The 20,696-nt window shown below is 41.7% G+C and overlaps 1 protein-coding gene across 1 annotated transcript; it reads right to left on the bottom strand.

Moving 5' to 3' along the window:
- Nucleotides 1-11,441: 11,441 nt before the first annotated feature.
- LOC139570939 (cyclin-dependent kinase 1-like) lies at nt 11,442-15,373 on the bottom strand. Its single transcript, XM_071393290.1, has 8 exons — nt 15,146-15,373; nt 14,551-14,593; nt 13,591-13,747; nt 13,264-13,387; nt 12,912-13,082; nt 12,615-12,778; nt 12,027-12,168; nt 11,442-11,782 (listed from the first exon to the last, which is right to left on the bottom strand). Exons 1-8 carry the CDS (start codon nt 15,155-15,157, stop codon nt 11,669-11,671), a joined length of 927 nt encoding a protein of 308 aa, XP_071249391.1. The 5' UTR covers nt 15,158-15,373; the 3' UTR covers nt 11,442-11,668.
- Nucleotides 15,374-20,696: the final 5,323 nt, after the last annotated feature.

Here is a 20,696-nt window from a genome sequence, read left to right as displayed (position 1 = left end):
ATGCTGACTAACAAGGTAACTCCAAATCGGTGCGACCTACTGTACGTGCTAAAGTGCTAAAAGTCCAACCTCAAAACATAAATGGAAAAACCAAAACCTGTCACAGTAAACAAATAAACAAAATATTAAGGCTTTAAATCTTTAATAGCTCTTACACAAAGTGTGCCATGATCATGAAAATAAGACATTCTGAATCAGGAGAGGATGGACAAAAATACACTGCTCATTTTTTGTTGACATTTTGAAGATAAGATTTAAAGCTGTAAGAATTGTTTAAATAGCTCTTACACAAAGCATGCCATGACTATGAAAATTATACTGTATTTTCGGAAGCAGAGGAGGATGGACAAAAATCCACTGTTTTCTTTATTTTTGTATTATTAAAAAGCTAGGGTGGGATAGGGTGGTACCCATAGAATGAAGAATGACAAGAGCTTCCAAAATGATATGTGATTGTTTTGTCAAACATTCTGAAAAAATCATAAAGATAAAAAAGTGGTTAGAATTGGATTCATCCTGATATGTGTTGGTTCCATTTAAATCAGTGTTTTCTGGCCGTTCTTTGGGATTAAAATTCTCTTTTATTTTTGTAATTACATATTTATTTATATTTTTTACCACTGCTCTATCCTTTGTGTTTGATTGCTATTCTGTGGGCTTAAGATTTACACACATATACAGTGGGGAGAACAAGTATTTGATACACTGCCGATTTTGCAGGTTTTCCTACTTACAAAGCATGTAGAGGTCTGTAATTTCTATCATGGGTACACTTCAACTATGAGAGACGGAATCTAAAACAAAAATCCAGAAAATCACATTGTATGATTTTTAAGTAATTAATTTGCATTTTATTGCATGACATAAGTATTTGATACATCAGAAAAGCAGATCTTAATATTTGGTACAGAAACCTTTGTTTGCAATTACAGAGATCATACGTTTCCTGTAGTTCTTGACCAGGTTTGCACACACTGCAGCAGGGATTTTGGCCCACTCCTCCATACAGATCTTCTCCAGATCCTTCAGGTTTCGGGGCTGTCGCGGGGCTATACGGACTTTCAGCTCCCTCCAAAGATTTTCTATTGGGTTCAGGTCTGGAGACTGGCTAGGCCACTCCAGGACCTTGAGATGCTTCTTACGGCGCCACTCCTTAGTTGCCCTGGCTGTGTGTTTCGGGTCGTTGTCATGCTGGAAGACACAGCCACGACCCATCTTCAATGCTCTTACTGAGGGAAGGAGGTTGTTGGCCAAGATCTCGCGATACATGGCCCCATCCATCCTCCCCTCAATACGGTGCAGTCATCCTGTACCCTTTGCAGAAAAGCATCCCCAAAGAATGATGTTTCCACCTCCATGCTTCACGGTTGGGATGGTGTTCTTGGGGTTGTACTCATCCTTCTTCTTCCTCCAAACACGGCGAGTGGAGTTTAGACCAAAAAGCTCTATTTTTGTCTCATCAGACCACATGACCTGCTCCCATTCCTCCTCTGGATCATCCAGATGGTCATTGGCAAACTTCAGACGGGCCTGGACATGCGCTGGCTTGAGCAGGTGGACCTTGCGTGCGCTGCAGGATTTTAATCCATGACGGTGTAGTGTGTTACTAATGGTTTTCTTTGAGACTGTGGTCCCAGCTCTCTTCAGGTCATTGACCAGGTCCTGCCGTGTAGTTCTGGGCTGATAACTCACCTTCCTCATGATCATTGATGCCCCACGAGGTGAGATCTTGCATGGAGCCCCAGACCGAGGGTGATTGACCGTCATCTTGAACTTATTCCATTTTCTAATAATTGCGACAGTTGTTGCCTTCTCACCAAGCTGCTTGCCTATTGTCCTGTAGCCCATCCCAGCCTGTTGCATGTCTACAATTTTATCCCTGATGTCCTTATACAACTCTCTGGTCTTGGCCATTGTGGAGAGGTTGGAGTCTGTTTGATTGAGTGTGTGGACAGGTGTTTTTTATACAGGTAACGAGTTCAAACAGGTGCAGTTAATACAGGTAATGAGTGGAGAACAGGAGGGCTTCTTAAAGAAAAACTAACAGGTCTGTGAGAGCCGGAATTCTTACTGGTTGGTAGGTGATCAAATACTTATGTCATGCAATAAAATGCAAATTAATTACTTAAAAATCATACAATGTGATTTTCTGGATTTTTGTTTTAGATTCCGTCTCTCACAGTTGAAGTGTACCTATGATAAAAATTACAGACCTCTACATGCTTTGTAAGTAGGAAAACCTGCAAAATCGGCAGTGTATCAAATACTTGTTCTCCCCACTGTATATATATATATTCACAGTGAATGGACCATAATTTGTGGATAACTTTGGATAGCTGCATGCATCTCTCAAATGCATGTGAATGGAATAAAGAGTTGTCACAATAATAAAGAAAGTACATTTTCTCCTTCAACCCGAGGTTCTCGCCAGCCATCTTGCATTTCCTGATCATTATAATTCCTTCCATCTGGATTTTGGAACTACATCACCAGGAAAACAAATAGTGGCCCTCAGGTACAGAAAACAGAGATGGAGAGAAATCGTACAGCTCCATGTTCAATGCATGAATGAAAGTTATGAAACATTTACTTACAACTTCACTTATCTAATTTCAGTTTAAGAAAATTAACTCATGGGAAAATGTGAGAAGCATGATTTCTCTGAACGAAACTGTGGGGAATTTAACTGTTCAAACTTATCTAAACTGGAACTAGTTTTAGTTTCTAGACTATTCTAGATTTCACTTTTCTTAAATCTACTGTAGCTAGGACCCTTGACCTTAATCCATAAATTAACATTCAGAAGACAAGGTAAATTCACATGGCCTATCTACACAGATGTTGATGTATTCACAAATTCACAGTCAACAACAGGGTCACATCTAAGTAAGTACTTTCCATTATTAACATACACTTAGTATACCAAACATTAAGAACACCATGTTTTGCCCTCAGAACAGTCTCAATTCGTCGGGGCATGGACTCTACAAGGTGTCGAAAGTGTTCCACGGGGATGCTGGCCCATGTTGACTCCAATGCTTCTCACAGTTGTGTCAAGCTGGCTATATGTCCTTTGGGTGTTGGAACATTCTTGATACACACGGGAAACTGTTGAGTGTGAAAAACCCAGCAGATTTTCAGTTCTTGACACAAACCGGTGTGCCTGGCACCTACTACCATACCCCGTTCAAAGGCACTTAAATATTTTGTCTTGCCCATTCACCCTCTGAGTGGCACATATACATAATCCATGTATCAATTGTCTCAAGGCTTAAAATTCCTTCTTTAACCTGTCTCCTCCTCTTCATCTACACTGATTCAAGTGAATTTAACAAGTGACATCAATAAGGGATCATAGCTTTCACCTGGTCAGTCTATAGCTGTGTTCGAATACTCATACTAACCGCACTAATCATACTATTTGTGATGTAAATTGAGTATATAGTATTCTTATTGGTCATAGTATGGATATAGTTAATATGCCAGCAGTTCCTGGATGTCGTACTACATTCACCAAAATACGAAGTATACAAGCAGTGGACACTAGGGTCCATAATACAATTCTTCAGAAAATGGGGGTGGCTTCACATTGTTTTCAAATTTGAAGAAAATGGCGGAAAATATGCAGCCGAAGTCCAGGACAATGACCCTAAGCACACAGCCAAGACAACGCAGGAGTGGCTTCGGGACAAGTCTCTGAATGTCCTTGAGTGTCCCAGCCAGAGCCCGGACTTGAACCTAATCGAACATCTCTGGAGAGATCTGAAAATAGCTGTGCAGTGACGCTCCCCATGCAACCTGACAGAGCTTGAGAGGATCTGCAGAGAAGAATGGGAGAAACTCCCCAAATACAGGTGTGCCAAGCTTGTAGCATCTTAGCCAAGAAGGCTCGAGGCTGTAATCGCTGCCAAAGGTGCTTCAACAAAGTAATAAGTAAATGTTCTGAATACTTATGTAAATGTTATATTTCATTTTTCCTTTTTAATAAATTTGCAAACATTTCTAGAAATCTGTTTTTGATTTGTCATTATGGGGTATTGTGTGTAGATTGATGAGGGAATTTAATACATTTTAGAATAAGGCTGTAATGCAACAACATTTGGAAAAAGTCAACAGGTCTGAAAACTTTCCGAATGCACTATATAGGTCTAAAAAGGGCCTTAAATGGCCTCTTTCATAATAAATGGTTTGTGATACTAATGTAAAACCCATTTAAACATCCCGTCTCCCAATTGTTTCTATGTGAGAATTACCAGAACAATGAGATACCAATGGGCGTAGAATCGGCCCATTGACTAGTTGAGCTGTGTGTTCTGTATTCCTCCCAGGGAGAACAGCCCTCAGCTGGTGTATATAATACTAGCGGGGTGGACCTGGAGCATGTTACAGTTTCCTCTCCATCTGGCTGGTGGGTCTACATTTCATTTTATTATTCATATTTTGCAGTGAACTTAACTCTCCTCGTACACAGGCTATGGAGACGTTCGAATGTTGAGGCGCATATTCTTTAGGGTGAATTACAGATTTGATGATATTTACATGCTGATGCCAAGACTTTCATGGTGGGTTTGAGGGTATATTTGAGTGGGACAGCCATATCATAGACAGCATTATGGATGTCACATCTATGAAGGTAAACCTTAAGATTTCTTATCCTTAATTTCATTATCTGTTGTAGACATTGAACTGCAGAGAGCCTCCCCCACATCCCCACCTACTTTATCAAGTTCTCTCTTTGTAGCATGACTGTGGCCAGAAAAAACTCACCCAATAAGGGATATGTTTAGAATTTTGCTAAACATTTGAAACGAGACAAACCAGCGCTATCGTAGCCAAGTTGCAACACAAACAGCTGAGCTGATTTGTGTGCTTATCACTGTGTGCTTATCACCACTTCCTACACATAAACTACAAGGATCTCACCAAAGATAATAGGAAGATGCAACACTTAATAAAGATGCACTCCGGGATCCATATTCTTAACATATTTTACGAATTGGATTCATAACATATCATGTAAATAGAAAAATGCGTATCATACAAATTGCAAAAATCGTAACATATCACATGAAATGGATGACATGATAATATACAATTGGATGACGTAGTTAACAAAAAACAGGGATCACTTTTGGCTCGTGAGCAACACTTTCATAACTACTGACTGAAATAATGTAAAAGCTAGATTGCATCTTAAAGGGATAGTTTGGAATTTTGGCAACTTCCCTTGAGCTAGCGCTAGTTAGCAATTGTGCTAATGCTTGGTAGCAACTTCCTTCAAGCTAAACGCAGATACATAAAAATGGTATCCACGAGTTCATCTGACTCTGCGTAGATAACGGGCTTCATTACCAAAATTCCAAATGATCCCTTTAGACAACTTCCACCACATCGGGTGGGGTTTCAGTAGTCTGAAAGTACGTTATTCAAAAAGAGCAAACAGTAAGTCATGTCATTCATATTATAGCAGTGCTATAGCCTAAGTTCTTTCTCTTTCCTTTCAGGACCACATCGTTAATGTCAGTACTCCCTGGACATGATTCTCAGTTATCTGAACTGTGAATGTGGACATTTTCCATTAAACTCCCCTTAACCTGGACACCCGCCTTAACCTTGTTCTGCACGAACATTTTGTAGTGGTAGCTATCGGCCTTGAGCCGGCACCTAAGATTTCTTATTACATTCATGGTACGTCGATTCTCTACCACCTTACTCCTATTTTTCAATTATTGTAGGTACTTACAATTGCATCTTGTAAGTGCATTCTCACTACATTACGAGTGGATGGTTTCTTATCCACTTATCGTACATCCTTTCAGGTTGTGAATAATTCAGTAGATTGGGGTAGGTATTTTCTGAGAACAAGGGAGGCCGTAATGAACTCTTAATGATCCTCAACCCAGAATTATTTAGCCACACGGCTATAATGGATTTCAGGAAGTTTGAGTTATTGGTAGTTTGCCTGACAATAGCTTACTCCATCAGCCAAGCAATGAGGAACTGAAGTGGGCCTTTATCTGTTTAAAGCTGACAGATGTTCCCAAATCCCTGTATACAATATAAAACGTAATGTCAACTTTGAGTAAGTCCTTAAAACCTCTTAAGGATCCGCCCCTTTAAAATGTTTACTTAAAATTACATACCCAACTCTAACTGCCTGTAGCTCAAGACCTGAAGCAAGGATATGCATATTCTTGATACCATTTGAAAGAACACTGAAGTTTGTGGGAATGTGAAATTAATGTAGGAGAATATAACACAGATCTGGTAAAAGATAAAGAAAAAAAACATGCGTTTTTTGTACCATCTTTGAAATGCAAGAGAACGGCATGATGTATTATTCCAGCCCAGGCGCAATTTAGATTTTGGCCACTAGATGGCAGCAGTGTATGTGCGTTTTAGGCTGATCCAAGCTCAAGACTGCCCAAATGTGCCTAATTGGTTTATTAATAACTTCAAGTTAACTGTGCACTCAAACAATAGCATGGTATTCTTTCACTGTCATAGCTACTGTAAATTGGACAGTGCAGTTAGGTTAACAAGAATTTAAGCTTTCTGCCAATATCAGATGTCTATGTCCTGGGAAATTCTTGTTATAACCTCATGCTAATCGCGTTAGCTCAACCGTCCCGCGGTGGAACCAACAATCCCGTAGAGGTTAACCAGATCAGAACGCCTTCGAGGACCACCTTCAGGCACTGACTGAGAACGATGGAGGTTTTTGAACAGGTAAAAATGATTGTCCGCTGTTAATATATTTTCTGGCCCACCAAGAGATGTAAGAAATTAATTTGTAATATAATAGTGTTTATTTCTCTTATCAGGGGGAGACTGAACATTGACAAGGCATAGGAGAGCTACCGGAGCAGAATCAAGAAGGGGACCAAGTGCCACGACATCCGGGAGAATTACTTCGTTTGGAAGGCGAGACCTGGGACACCTCGCTGCTGTCGCTCCTAGCTGGGTTCACCATCTGTTAAGGTGAATAACATATAAAATAACCTGAAGCTAGTTTTAGTTTCCCTAACACTGATATTTTTGTCGTCCTTCAGTGGAAGTTGTAATAATGGCGCTGTGAGTCAGGTGAAACATTTAATAAAACAAAACCAGTAATGAGACAATTCCATAAGGCCACATGCCAATAAACAAGAACAATACCAACTGGTGAGAAAACATAAGGGAGTGACATAAAAGGGAAGATAATGAAGTCCAGGTGTGAATCATGATTAACAGGTGTGCGTAATGATGAATCCCAGGACCGATGGTTAGTATTCTGGTGATGTCGTATGCCGGAGGGGAGAAGCAGATGTGACAGTGCCGGCTGGAAACCCAAAACACACTGGAAGGGGGTCAACCCAGTGGAGGAGTGATGTAGGGAGTTCTGGGCGTACTCTGCCCAGGGAAGGAATCGTGCCCACTCACCCTGCCGATCCTGACAGTAACTCCTCAGAAACATCACCAGCTCCTGGTTCACCCTCTCCACCTGCCCGTTAGACAGGCTGATATCCGTAAGTGAGGCTAACCGTGACCCCGAGCTTCTCTAAGGCTCTCCAACCTTGTGATGTGAACTGGGTGAACGGTTGGAGACGATGTCCTCCGGAAGGCAATAATGCTGGAAGAGTGCCTCGGCGACCTGGAGAGCAGTGGGGAGACCATGAAGAGGGATTAAAAGCGAGGGGGGGGGGGGATTCGGTTACAAAGTCAAAGAATAGATGTGACCAAGGTCGCTGAGACATGGGAAGTGCCAGGAGCTTCCCTGCTGGATCATTCCGGGGGGGGGGGGGGGGGGGGGGGGCTTGGTTTGAGCACATCTGGAACAGGAGTTGACATACCGAGTGACATCCTGCACCAAGGTGGGCCACCAGTACTTCTCAGTGATGGAGTAGATGGTGCAAGAAATACCTGGATGACCAGCGACGACAGCTGTGTTCCCAGGTCAGCAGCCAATCAGCAGCCAAATTTCATGGAGAAAAAGCTCAAGGATGCAATTACAATGGGGTACCCTGTCTTTGTTGCAAAACTGCCCCCACGCACACTTCAGATACGTCTACCTCAACTACAAAGGTAGCGTGGGATCTGGGTGTTATAGCAAGGAGGCGGAGGTGAAACACTGCTTGGAAACAAAAGGCCTCATCGGTTGCTGGAGACCACACCACCCTACGAGGTCCATCCTTGAGGGAGGTGATAGGGGCAGCGACGGCGCGCTGAAGTTCCTGATGAAGCGGCGGTAAAAGTTGGCAAACACCAGAAACCGTTGTAACCCCTTGATGGGGGTTGGGACTGGCCATGACCTTACAGCATCTACCTTCTTGTCCTCCATTCTCACTCCCTGCGGGCTAATTTGGTAACCCAGGAAGGATACAGACCTCTGGTGGAATTGGCACTTCTCTGCCTCGATGAACAGGTGATTAACCAAGCGGCGTTCCAGGACAGCGCGAACGTGGGTGGTGTGGTCTTTCAGGTTGGTCGAGAAGATCAGGATGTCATCGATGCATACAATCACCTGCCGTTCAACCATGTCCCTGAACACCTCATTGCCGAATGCCTGGAAAACGTACGGAGCATTGGCTAAGCCAAAGGGCATAACCAAATACTGGTAGTGACCAGACACCGTGCTGAATGCTGTCGTCCACTCATTCCCCTCCCGGATGTGGATCAGATTGTAGGCACTCCGCAGGTCCACTTTGGTGAAGAACTGAGCCCCGCGGAGCTGCTCTATGGTTGACGGCACCAACGGGAGAGGGTACCGTAATCCTCCCTCCTTTTTGGCCACGAAGAAGAAACCAGCTGACGCAGGGGACGTGGAAGTCCGGAGGAAACCTTGTTGGAGCGCCTCTTGAATGTAATGCTCCATGGCCTGGGTCTCAGTCACAGACAGAGGGTAGATGCGTCTGTGCAGAGGTATAGCACCGGAAAACAGGTCGATGGCACAGTCCCAGGGGTGATGAGGGAAACAACAAGCGCGGGTCTTGGAGAACACCTCCTTAAGGTCCTGGTATTCCTCGGATGTTGGACGGAAAGGCAACCATAGGACTCACAACCGACGTGGAACAGGGAAGCAGATCTTCCGGCATTCCGGTGACCAGTCTGATTTTCATCTTCAACCATGAGATGATAGGGTTATGGCGTTGGAGCCAAGGGAGGCCGAGGATGATTGTGACCTGGTGCACTTGTGATGAAGATGCTCTACTGATGATTGGACTCCATGGTGAGGGTGAGTGGTTGAGTGATGTTTTTAATTATTCCAGATTCCAATGGCCAACAGATGAGTCCTTGAACCCTAAAAGGAGAGGAGAGCGGCTAGATGGTAATGTTGAGGGAGGCAAGGGTCTGATCCATAAAGTTACCTGCGGAGCCGGAATTCACTTAAGCTGTAGACAGTACATGAGGGACAGTCAGCCAGAGTGATGACTCCGAAAAGTTTAGCAGAAGAGCTGAATCTGGATTACTCACTCCTGGTCCAAGGGATGGAACATCACCTGACCGTCCCTCTGCTCTAGTGGATCCTGAAGTACCGGACACCACTGGAGCTTATGCCCTTCTTGCCCACAATACAGACATAGCCCCAGCTGTATCCGTCTGCGTCGTTCCGCCGTGGAAAAGCGTGTGACCCCTACCTCCATGGGTTCAGGCTCTGATCCTGAGTACTCGCCAAAGGAGGAAGAGAAGCGATGAGAATGCCGATGCTCCCAGAGAAGGTTATCCAGGCAGACGTGGACACCTGAGTCCAGGTGTGAATCATAATGATTAACAGGAGCGCGTAATGATGAGTGCCAGGAGTGCGTAATGATGAATCCCAGGACCGGTGGTTAGTATTCTGGCGACGTCGTACGCCGGAGGGGAGGAGCAGGAGAAGATGTGACAGAGGCCAACAATCTTTTCCAGTTGGAGCAGTTGGATGGTCGACCACTGAAAGCACTGACGCGAAGCCCAATAGACAAAGTATGTTAAGCTTTGGTTGACATTTGAGAAAGCAAGAAATGGTAGTTATGCTGAGTTTATGAAAATGTACCTCTTCAATTTACCTCTCCACATGACTTTAGGACCATCGACTGTCCAAGCCCCCCAGGAATAATCCCATCCACCAGAACCACTGAGTTCGGATCGGTCTGATTCTCTGTGCTCTGAGTCGGAGGGGGACCAGCTTGCGTTAGGCTATACCTTCCAAAAGTGTTGAAAAGTACATATCTCCCATTTATAACTCTGCACGAATCCATCAAATTTTCTCACAGTAAAGTATAACCTATGTGTTTGCTTGTTTACGTCTCCGTCTCCTACCCTGTTCCCTTTAACTCTGCTCCTGTTCTCCAGGACCTAGGGGTTCTGCCCAACACCCAGACGTGGATCCACCTGATGTCCTACATTACCAACAACCCTCCAACTTTTCATTACATCACCTGCAGCTACTGTTATTGTCATGTTGTCATTATCTGCTAAGAAAGCTTTCTTGCTCTATCATACTGGGCACATAATATGTGAGATACACAGATTAACTAAAAACACTAGCACTGCAAACACTCAGATCAAAGAAAGCAGCAGTGCCTGGACCTTGCAGGATCCTACTTCAAGTCCCCATTCCGAGACTGGCTGCCTGTTGAGAACAAGTGACAGGCAGAACCTCCCACCCACACACCAGAATTCAGTATTTTAGTCTATTATTGCCATGTGAGTGTACAAAAACAAATAATCTGAAAATAAATGACAACTGTACCAAAACATATCAAGTTTGTGTTAAAATCTTAATTATTGCCTGTTTGGTTTTCACGTTTCACAAGGTGTTCATTATTGTAAGTTATCCTTTGATGGTATTTATTTGTTCCACATTATTCATTGTATCCTAGAACCTATGATACATATATTCAACCACAATGAGCTATATGAGAAAAAAAATCATAGACTACTAAAATGATATTTCAGTGTAGAAAAGGTTCAAATAAAAACATGACAGGCAGACAAGCCAGTGTATGAATCAAACAGATTTGCCAAGGAATGGAGTGGAAAATAGCTGACTTTGATCTGTAAGGTAAGTAACATTAATGTGTCAAGCAGATTACAAGTTCTCTTTGCCATTTCTGAGATGTAGCAACGTTTAAGACATGGATTTCATGTTGTAATGTTAACAAGGTACCCAAAAGTAGTTTGAAGTAATGTTTAAATTTTATTAGCTAAACAAAACTTGTTTAAACAGCAAAATTGTCACTGAAATCAGCCTGGCAGTCTACCAATTAATTGTAATTATGTTCCGGCTCCCCGCCATCAGAAAAAAACTGGCCCGCAGCTGAATATAGTTGATGATCCCTGTGTTAAACCCTGATAAGGTATGACTTGCTAAAAACAGAAATATACACTTGTAAGCATCAAACTGAAGGCAGGAATGCAGAAAAAAAGTGACAGATTAACAGTTATTATTGCCTGATAAAAATAAAAAACACAATTTAGAATTATCAGTTCTGCAAAAGTGCACTTTATTGAAAATATACTGTCACTTTAGATCCAAACTTTTTGTTTTTTTACATAAAAGTTATTTACAGAATAGTTATTCATATTAGATAGAAAAAGGACAAACAAAGAAAGGACAAAGATACAAAAAATAAATCAAACGAACAAATTCAATACACATCCATAATTGTACTCTTTTTCAGGTCCTTTGAGTAGAGCCATGTGACATTTACATCGTGACCGTGCTGGCAGGTAGAGTGGTTTTGTCCAGGTCGTCAAAGTATGGATGGCTCATAGCCTGTCTAGCAGAGATCCTCTTGGGTGGGTCATAGATCAGCGTTTTCTACAAATGAGGACGATAGGAAGTTATGAAGCGACACATTCTACAGAAGGTGGGACATGGTCACTTTCATTTGTATCCTAAAGACTACTGCTGTGCTGACAGAACAATAGGTCACTTCAATATCACTAATACTATCCAAAACACAACCAGCCCCTTGAAAAAGACAGATGCACCGCGCTTCTACAGTAACAATGTTTCATAATCAATCTGAATAAATATGAGGAGAAGAGGGAAACTGTCTTACAGCGAGCAGATCAATGCCATTCTTATCTAGGTTTTTCACCATGGAGGACAGATTCCCTGACTTCCACTTGGGGAACGTGTTCTTGTAGTCAGGCAGAGATTCTACCTCTGGCCAGATGTCATTGTTGGGAGTACCAAGGGCCCTGGAAAAGAAAGAAACCATGGTTGATAAATACTTAATTCAAGGAGATCATAAAATATCATACAGTATGCCCATCATGGAGCAATTATCTCAGTGTTGACTGTTAACCACTCAACTTATCAATTCTGGATGGCCCATTGCCCACCACAGCGCAATCAAATGTCCGAATCTAGCATCAAATAGCTACATTGTCTACAACAACAAAACTAACATTCACATTTATTGATTAACCAACCTAGATGTTGGTAGCAGTAGGATTTGTTATATTACAGATGTGTATATTCACATGCAAATATGCTGAGTGTACAAAACATTAGTAACACCTGCTCTTTACATGACAGACTGACCAGGTGAATCCAGGTGAAAGCTATGATCCCTTATTGATGTCACCTGGTGTAACTCAACATTAGAAAGGTGTTCCAAATGTTTTGTACACTCAGTGTATACCTGAAGATCCTGAAGAGCTGGTCAATCTCTGAGTCTCCATGGAAAAGTGGTTTCTTTGTGGCCAACTCCGCAAAGATGGTCCCGATACTCCAGACATCCACAGGGGTGGAGTACCGTGCGGCACCCAGCAGAACCTCAGGAGCCCTGTACCACAGTGTCACAACCTGGACACAAAGACACAGTTAATGATGCCATTAAAATGTACGCACACACACACACACACCTTATGATAGCCTTACTTTACATGTGTATCTGCTAATGCTCTTTGGAAATGAACTATGTGGTGTTCTGGCTTACCTCGTGGGTATATACCCGGACTGGCACCCCGAAGGCCCTGGCCAACCCAAAGTCTGCCAGCTTGATCACTCCCTTGTTGTCAATCAGCAGGTTCTGGGGCTTCAGGTCTCTGTGGAGGACCCTTCTACAGTGGCAGAACAGGATGCCCTCCAAGATCTGGTATAGATAGCTCTGGATGGGGGAGATAGTAGCAGAGGGTTAAAATTCACCTACTGGCAAGAAACACTGTTTACATCCAATACAACTTGGACTAAAAACACTAAGTTGGTATACTAAGAGCAGAAAGTGAAAAAAATAAATACAAACAAAGTTATGTGCATCATGACTGCCTCGCCCTGAGTGGGGTCAATACCTTCACAAGCATGGGGTCCATGTACTGGCCCGAGGGGATAGAGTCTAGGTATTTCTTCAGGTCCATGGAAAGGAACTCAAAGATGAGGTACAGTCTGGACTCCTGCATCAGCACATCTAGAAGGCTGTTTGGAGACAAAATACATGTTATTTGTTTATGTAGACACTAGACAGCTAATATGATATGGCGATAGCAAAACCTGCTCAGAGCCTATTTGGAATGATGGTGTGTCTGAGCTTTGAACTGATAAGACATCACATCTACTTTCTTGTTACCTGGCTACTGTAAACTCTTTAGGAACCCCACAGACACAAACACACTACATACCGTACAACATTAGGGTGCGCTAGCTCTTTGAGCAGAGAGATCTCTCTAACAGCTGTGCTTGGCACTCCCTCCTCCTCACTCTCCAGTCGGATCTTCTTCATGGCCACTATCTGGCCTGTCGACTTGTGTCTGCCTTTGTACACAACCCCATAGGTACCTGGAAATCACAAGAACAATCATGCTTTACTATGTTGTGTAGCTAACTTGATGAATAATGTAGAGCGGCAAGTGGTACCGCTGCACCGAGTCTGGAACCAACAGGATCCTGAAGTTTTTTTAATTTTTTACCTTTATTTAACTAGGCAAGTCAGTTAAGAACGAATTCTTATTCACAATGACAGCCTACCCCGGACGATGCTGGGCCAATTGTGCGCCGCCCTATGAGACTCCCAATCACGGCCGGATGTGATACAGCCTGGATTCAAACCAGGGAGTGTAGTGAAACCTCTTGCACTAAGATGCAGTGTCTTAGACCGCTGCACCACAAGTGTCTACTCCCAAGAAATAAGACTGGTAAATAGTGAACAGAAATATCTACACAGACTGACTCTTGACTCATCACATATGCTGCTGTTAGCTATCCTGTTGCCTAATCACTTACCCCTACCTATGTGTACATATCTACCTCAATTACCTTGTATCCCTGCACATCTACTTGGTACTGGTACCCCGTGTATATAGCCAAGTTATCGTTACCCATTATTATCGTTCTATTATTTTTTATCTCTGCATTGTTGGGAGAGGCCAATAAATAAGCATTTCACTGTTAGTTGACGAAGTATGTGACAAGTTAAATTAGATTTGATTAACAGGTTGGAAGAAAATACAAAGAAGAAAATCTAATGACATGCACACAAGTCTAGCAAGCTAGATATAGCAGGTTCAAAATTATATACATATTAGTCTAGATAGATAGCAAGTTTGGGGGGGGAACAAATCAAAGTTGAGGAAATAACATACCCTCTCCGATTTTCTCTATTTTCACGTAATCCTCCATTGTTCCCTGAAAAAAAAAACAGTCTAGGTTACGAAAGCCATTTATGCAATTTAAAATGAACGATAGGTCAAAATAGGTTACGAAAGTCATTTATGCAATTTAAAATGAACGATAGGTCAAAATAGCCAACTTAGTTTGTGTTTGTTGGAGTTAACTACAGTAGCTAGATTTAGTTAAGAAACCTCGCGTAATCTAACAAGTGTTAGGGAAAAAAGCATGACGTCTGCGTTAAGAAAATAGATAGTCAACTAACGTTATCTAAATACTTGCCTAACGTTACCTACCTAACTTAGGTAGCCAGCCAACACTGAACATTATATTAGTATCATTACTCGATAACAAAACAAGTATAACATTACTTTGTGACATTTAATGTGACGCCTTGTTAGTAATAATTTCCAATATCCTCGTTTTCAAAAACTGTGCATGTGATAGCTAGCTAGCGAATGTTTCCCTCAATGCTAGCTAGTTACATTTTCAATTTCATGACAACTGCTACAATACAATCGATCAAACAAACAAAGAATACATGTTGCTAAAAATGTAAAACTTTTATACCGGTCGTGCCATGTCGTTGTGTAACGCGACTGTTGAATGGAAAATGAGTGTGGCTCTATTACAGTCAGCTAGCTAGAGTACTACTGCTGGGTGCACTCTTTTCGAATTGGCCGCGGGACTGCTAGCTTTCAAAACCAAGCAATCACGTCGCTGGATGTCTTTCAAAAGAGCCAATCCGGAGGAGGACAATTCGAAGCAGGATATGATGGTTTTAAAGTTTAAACAGAGAGGAAGGGGCGAAGCGAGATGGAAACTTAAATATGTCTCCTCCAGCAAGTTGGCTTTTTTTTTCCACTAAGCGGAGGTTTTGTATGGTCAATTAGAAGGTCGAATTTGGTCAACAAAAATGCAATGTCTTATGTGCTACGTGAGTCTTATTTGATCGAATATAAGTTCCATAATGGTTAAATTGTTACGATTTTACTGACATCGCGGCAACTTTGAGAAAAAAAACGTTATATTGGAGTTGTGCCTGGGTTATTGCTATATGGTATCATTGGGGCGTCCCTACCCTATTAATGCCTACCTTTACTTTAACAATAACCCCCTGGCCCCTTGAAAACGTCAGAGTTGGGACGTCCCAAGGATTGCATATAGCAAGAACCGGTGTGCCTGTTGTTCAATCAAATCAAACTTTATTTGCCACATGCACTGAATTGTAGTGTAGACTTTACCGTGAAATGCTTACTTACAAGCCCTTAACCAACAGTGCAGTTCAAGAAGAAGAAAATATTTACCAAGTAGGCAAAAATAAAAAGTAATAATAAAAAGTAACACAATAAGAACAACAATAACTAGGCTATATACAGGGGCACCGGTACCGAGTCAGTGTGCGGGGGTACAGGCTAGTTGACGTAATCTGTACATGTAGTGGCTATGCATAGGTAACAAGCAAACGGCGAGTAGCAGCAGTGTACAAAAACAAGGGGGGGGGTGAATTGTTCGGTGGCGATTTTTATGAATTTCTCAGCAGTCTAATGGCTTGGGGGTAGAAGCTGTTGAGGAGTCTTTTGGTCCTAGACTTGGCGCTCCGGTACCACTTTCCGTGCAGTAGCAGAGAAAACAGTCTATAACTTGGGTGACTGTAGTCTCTGACAATTTTATGGGCATTCCTCTGACACCGCCTATTATATAGGTCCTGGATGGCAGGAACCTTGACCGGTGGCGATTTTTATGAATTTCTCAGCAGTCTAATGGCTTGGGGGTAGAAGCTGTTGAGGAGTCTTTTGGTCCTAGACTTGGCGCTCCGGTACCACTTTCCGTGCAGTAGCAGAGAAAACAGTCTATAACTTGGGTGACTGGAGTCTCTGACAATTTTATGGGCATTCCTCTGACATCGCCTATTATATAGGTCCTGGATGAGAAAGGGCAGTGTGGAGTGCGATTGAGATTGCATCATCTGCGGATCTGTTGGGGGCGGTATGCAAATTGGAGTGGGTCTAGGGTTTCTGGGATAATGGTGTTGATGTGAGCCATGACCAGCCTTTCAAAGCACTTCATGGCTACAGACGTGAGTGCTACGGGTCGGTAGTCATTTAGGTTACCTTAGTGTTATTGGGCACAGGCACTATGGTGGTCTGTTTAAACTGAAGCAAATGAAATGGGGATACAAAATACCAGAATTTGTCCAAAAGAAACTCTTGTTTGCAATTGTTGGACTAATAATTACACCCTAGATAAGCTAGATGCAGGCAAGAGTGTCCAAGGCAGTATTGCATGTGTCACTGTCTGTCCATGTGTCACTGACTGTCATCTCAAAATTTCCCCTCGACCTGTGTGTACCTACGTTGTAAACATTCATTCATAGGCTAAGTTGTAGCAACGTCATGGTATCATGTAGTAGCCTAAACCGATTGATGTTACATTGAACTGGGTGAATGGAATATGAATGACAGTCATCCAACATGCCGTAATAGAAATAAGGCCATGTTCACGAGAAGAAAAAAAATGTCCTCCCTCATCATAAACGGCATTGACCGCCACTGGTTTGTAGCATATCGCAAAAGACAAAAGAGAGAAGTGTGTGGCACTCCAGCATCTCAGTTCAGCCACGAACTTAACATTTGCGAAGTTGTTCTGGGCTATGAATAGAAACACTATTCCTTCACTGTTCTGAGAGGCAATGAGGTTCTTGGCAGTGTCTGCATTAAGTGCTCCTGTGGATCGTGTGTTCAGCCAAGGGAGAATCATACTGCGGTCCCATAGCACCCAAATGAGTGATAGAACCGTGCTTAATTTGATCTTTTGCTAATGCAATGCATTGTAAGAGAGAGAGGAAATAAATGATGATAATGGAGCAGTGAAGTCTTGAGAACGTACAATTGCTGCTCTGAAGTTTGCACTTGTTTTTTCTTGTATAGTTATGAAAAAATAAAACAACTTTTGGGATTTTCCTGGTTTACATTTTGTGTCTACAGTAGGTGTAAGCTGTGTTGAAAACCTAAGAGCCTAAAAGTCTTGTCATTGGAACCATTTGTATGGCCTTTCTGTCAGTAATAGGAATAAAAAAGAAAAAAAGAAATTCTAACATGATCTTTGACTCAAGTTTATTATGTAGTGTACTAGTAGTATAAGAAAAACAGGAAATAAAAAAGTGCATCGAAATTGACATAAAACATGTAACCATTGACTTGAGGACACAAAACCCCAAATTAGGGACTTGTGACTTGACTCGACCTGAGCTGTGGACTTTACTTGAGACTTGCCTGTTATTTCTTGGGACTTGATTGAAGACTCGAAGGTTGAGACTTGAAAAATTGTGACTTGGTCCCATCTCTGTACACAAGCAACTACACTCACATGTGTCGTGTGTATAAAGGTGTATGTGAATGTGGCTTTTGCTCTATGGCTCTGAGACTGAGCAGAACTGAGTCAAGGTTTAAGTCTCTCCCCAAACACCATGGATGTGTGTGGCACTGCCCTAACACCACCAGCACAGACCACCACGCTAGTTAAACATAGGAGTCTCCTCCAAATGGCAAAACAGAGGAACACAAGAGGATCAACCAGTCCAATGAACTCGAATTCAAAAGACACCAACCATCACTAAACTAATTTCCGAACTGTAAACAGCAATATCAGATCAATAAAGCACAATTTGTGTTTTACTTCAAATTATATTCTGTTCTCCAGTGAACTGATGACATTGAATATAATCCATGTTTGTTATTTATTTATTTAGTTAAAACATGTTGGTATTACAGACTCGGACAGGTAGAGGTTGAAAATGTCAGTGAAGACAGTACATTTAAATTAGATCTTTAGAAAGATGAGAGGTGCTGTGATACAATATGTTTTTCAAAGCTAAACTAGCTTTTTTTGTTGCCCAGGTCGGCCTTATGAATAATTATTTGTTTTCTTAACTACACAAAAATGTGAACGATTACATGGCAATAACACCCGATCTGCAAATAAATTATGCTATGCATTAGAGAATTTAGGAAAACGGCTTAGAGTTAATTACTAAGGAAGATGAATAAAGGAGTTCAATAGAGCATACATTATTGCTGCTTTTGAGGTTGCATTAATTATGCATAGTGAAGTGCTTTCTAGTAATCCATTATGCAAAATGCTCAAGGAAAAAACATTAGCTAATGATTAAAACACTCCACATAGCCATATTAATCATGGCGATTAATCTGCTGGCTGGGTGCATGGTGAGGAAAGTTCACATTCGAACATGAAGATACTGGGAAGCTGATGTTCATAGTTTTTACATAATGTACTCATCCATATGCTCATTGCTCCAGTGGGTTTCAAAGTAGAACAACAAAATGGAAAAGCAGTCAGCACCATTAGCAGGGTAGTGATCAATTACTTCTAAATATCTGCTTGTTGCTTTGTGTAATATGCTTTATGTCTATCAATTTATATAGGTTTGAACATGTCATGTTTCAGTGGGGATATGTCCTATTCTCATATTTATCACTTTCAATGATATTTCCCTTATTCAACACTGGTTTCTTCAGTACAGCTTTCCAACGCAAGGTGCTCCCATTGTTTTATCAGCTTAGTTTTGTTACATGTCTGACATGTATCATATTGTATTGGCAATCACTTAACCATAGCTGAAGACATCAGATATGAATGTCCTATAAAATAAAAAATATAGCATGTCATTTGTTCCCACACCTTTTATTACATTTTGTAATATAACATACATTTATATTAGCCTAACAGTCTATCAGTTTTGTAGGCCTAGCTATTGTAATGGGAGAGGGAGGGTTTAACCCACCTCACGACATGTCCAAAGCTAGAATTATTACAACGCTACTGCCCTAGTTGTCCTATTAAAAAGAACAACCCAAAACTCTTTACTAGACCTTCATGTGTTATTTTTATCCTCCTGATGTAATGTTCGTCGTCTGAAGATGAGGAATCATCGGATCAAAGCGCAGCGTGATAAGTGTTCATTTATTAAAATCAGAACACTAAACAAAATAACAAAGAGAATGAAACGAAACAGTCCTGTCTGGTACAGACACAAAGACAGAAAACAACTACCCACAAAACACAGGTGGGAAAAGGCTACCTAAGTATGGTTCTCAATCAGAGACAACGATAGACAGCTGCCTCTGATTGAGAACCACACCCGGCTAAACACACAGAAATAAAAAACATAGAACACAAAACATAGAATGCCCACCCCAACTCACGCCCTGACCAAACCAAAATAGAGACATAAAAAGGATCTCTAAGGTCAGGGAGTGACAAGTAGGGTTGCACATTTTAGGGAATATTCAAAGGTGGAAACTTTCGGTGAGAATTAACGGGAATATATGGGAATTAACGGGAATATTTGGGAATTAATGGAAATATATGCAAATTAATATTAATACCATTTAAATGTAGTTTTTTAAAATATATTTACCATATCATACGGAGACAGAAACATAAACCTTTAACCTTATCATAAGTAGACACAATTGCAAATTATTAAATCCTTCCTATAGAAATGTTAAAAAAACATTTAGTTACGAATTGAACTTTAATTAAATGAGTTGACTCTTCACATTGGATGATTTCACTAAATAACTAAATAAAGGGAATATTGAATGCTCCCTTGTCACGCCCTGATCTGTTTCACCTGTCTTTGTGCTTGTCTCCACCCCTCTCCAGGTATCGCCCATCTTCCCTGTTATCCCCTGTATTCTCTGTTTGTCTGTTTCCAGTTCGTTTTGTTCGTAGAACCTACCAGCAGTTTCCCCCTTGCTCCTATCTTGTCTTAGTTCCTGTTTTCTAGTTTTTCCCGGCTTTGACCCCTCTGCCTGACCTGAACCTGAGCCTGCCTGCCGTCCTGTACCTTTGCCCCACTACTCTGGATTACCGACCTCTGCCTGACCGGACCCTGAGCCTGCCTGCCGTCCTCTACCTTGTTGTTGTAATAAAATTGTTACTTTGACACAGTCTACATCTGGGTCTTACCTTGAATCGTGATATCCCCAATGATCTATCGCATCTCCCAAAAACGTTTTCAACATACATCTGTAAAATGATAGTCTATAAACTAAAGCTTCAGTCGTCTTCCTCTCAGGCTTCCATGTCTTCTCCC

This window comes from Salvelinus alpinus, chromosome 3 (assembly GCF_045679555.1).
Source record: "Salvelinus alpinus chromosome 3, SLU_Salpinus.1, whole genome shotgun sequence".
Taxonomy (NCBI): Eukaryota; Metazoa; Chordata; class Actinopteri; order Salmoniformes; family Salmonidae; genus Salvelinus; species Salvelinus alpinus.
This window is presented reverse-complemented; position numbering and strand designations above follow the sequence as displayed.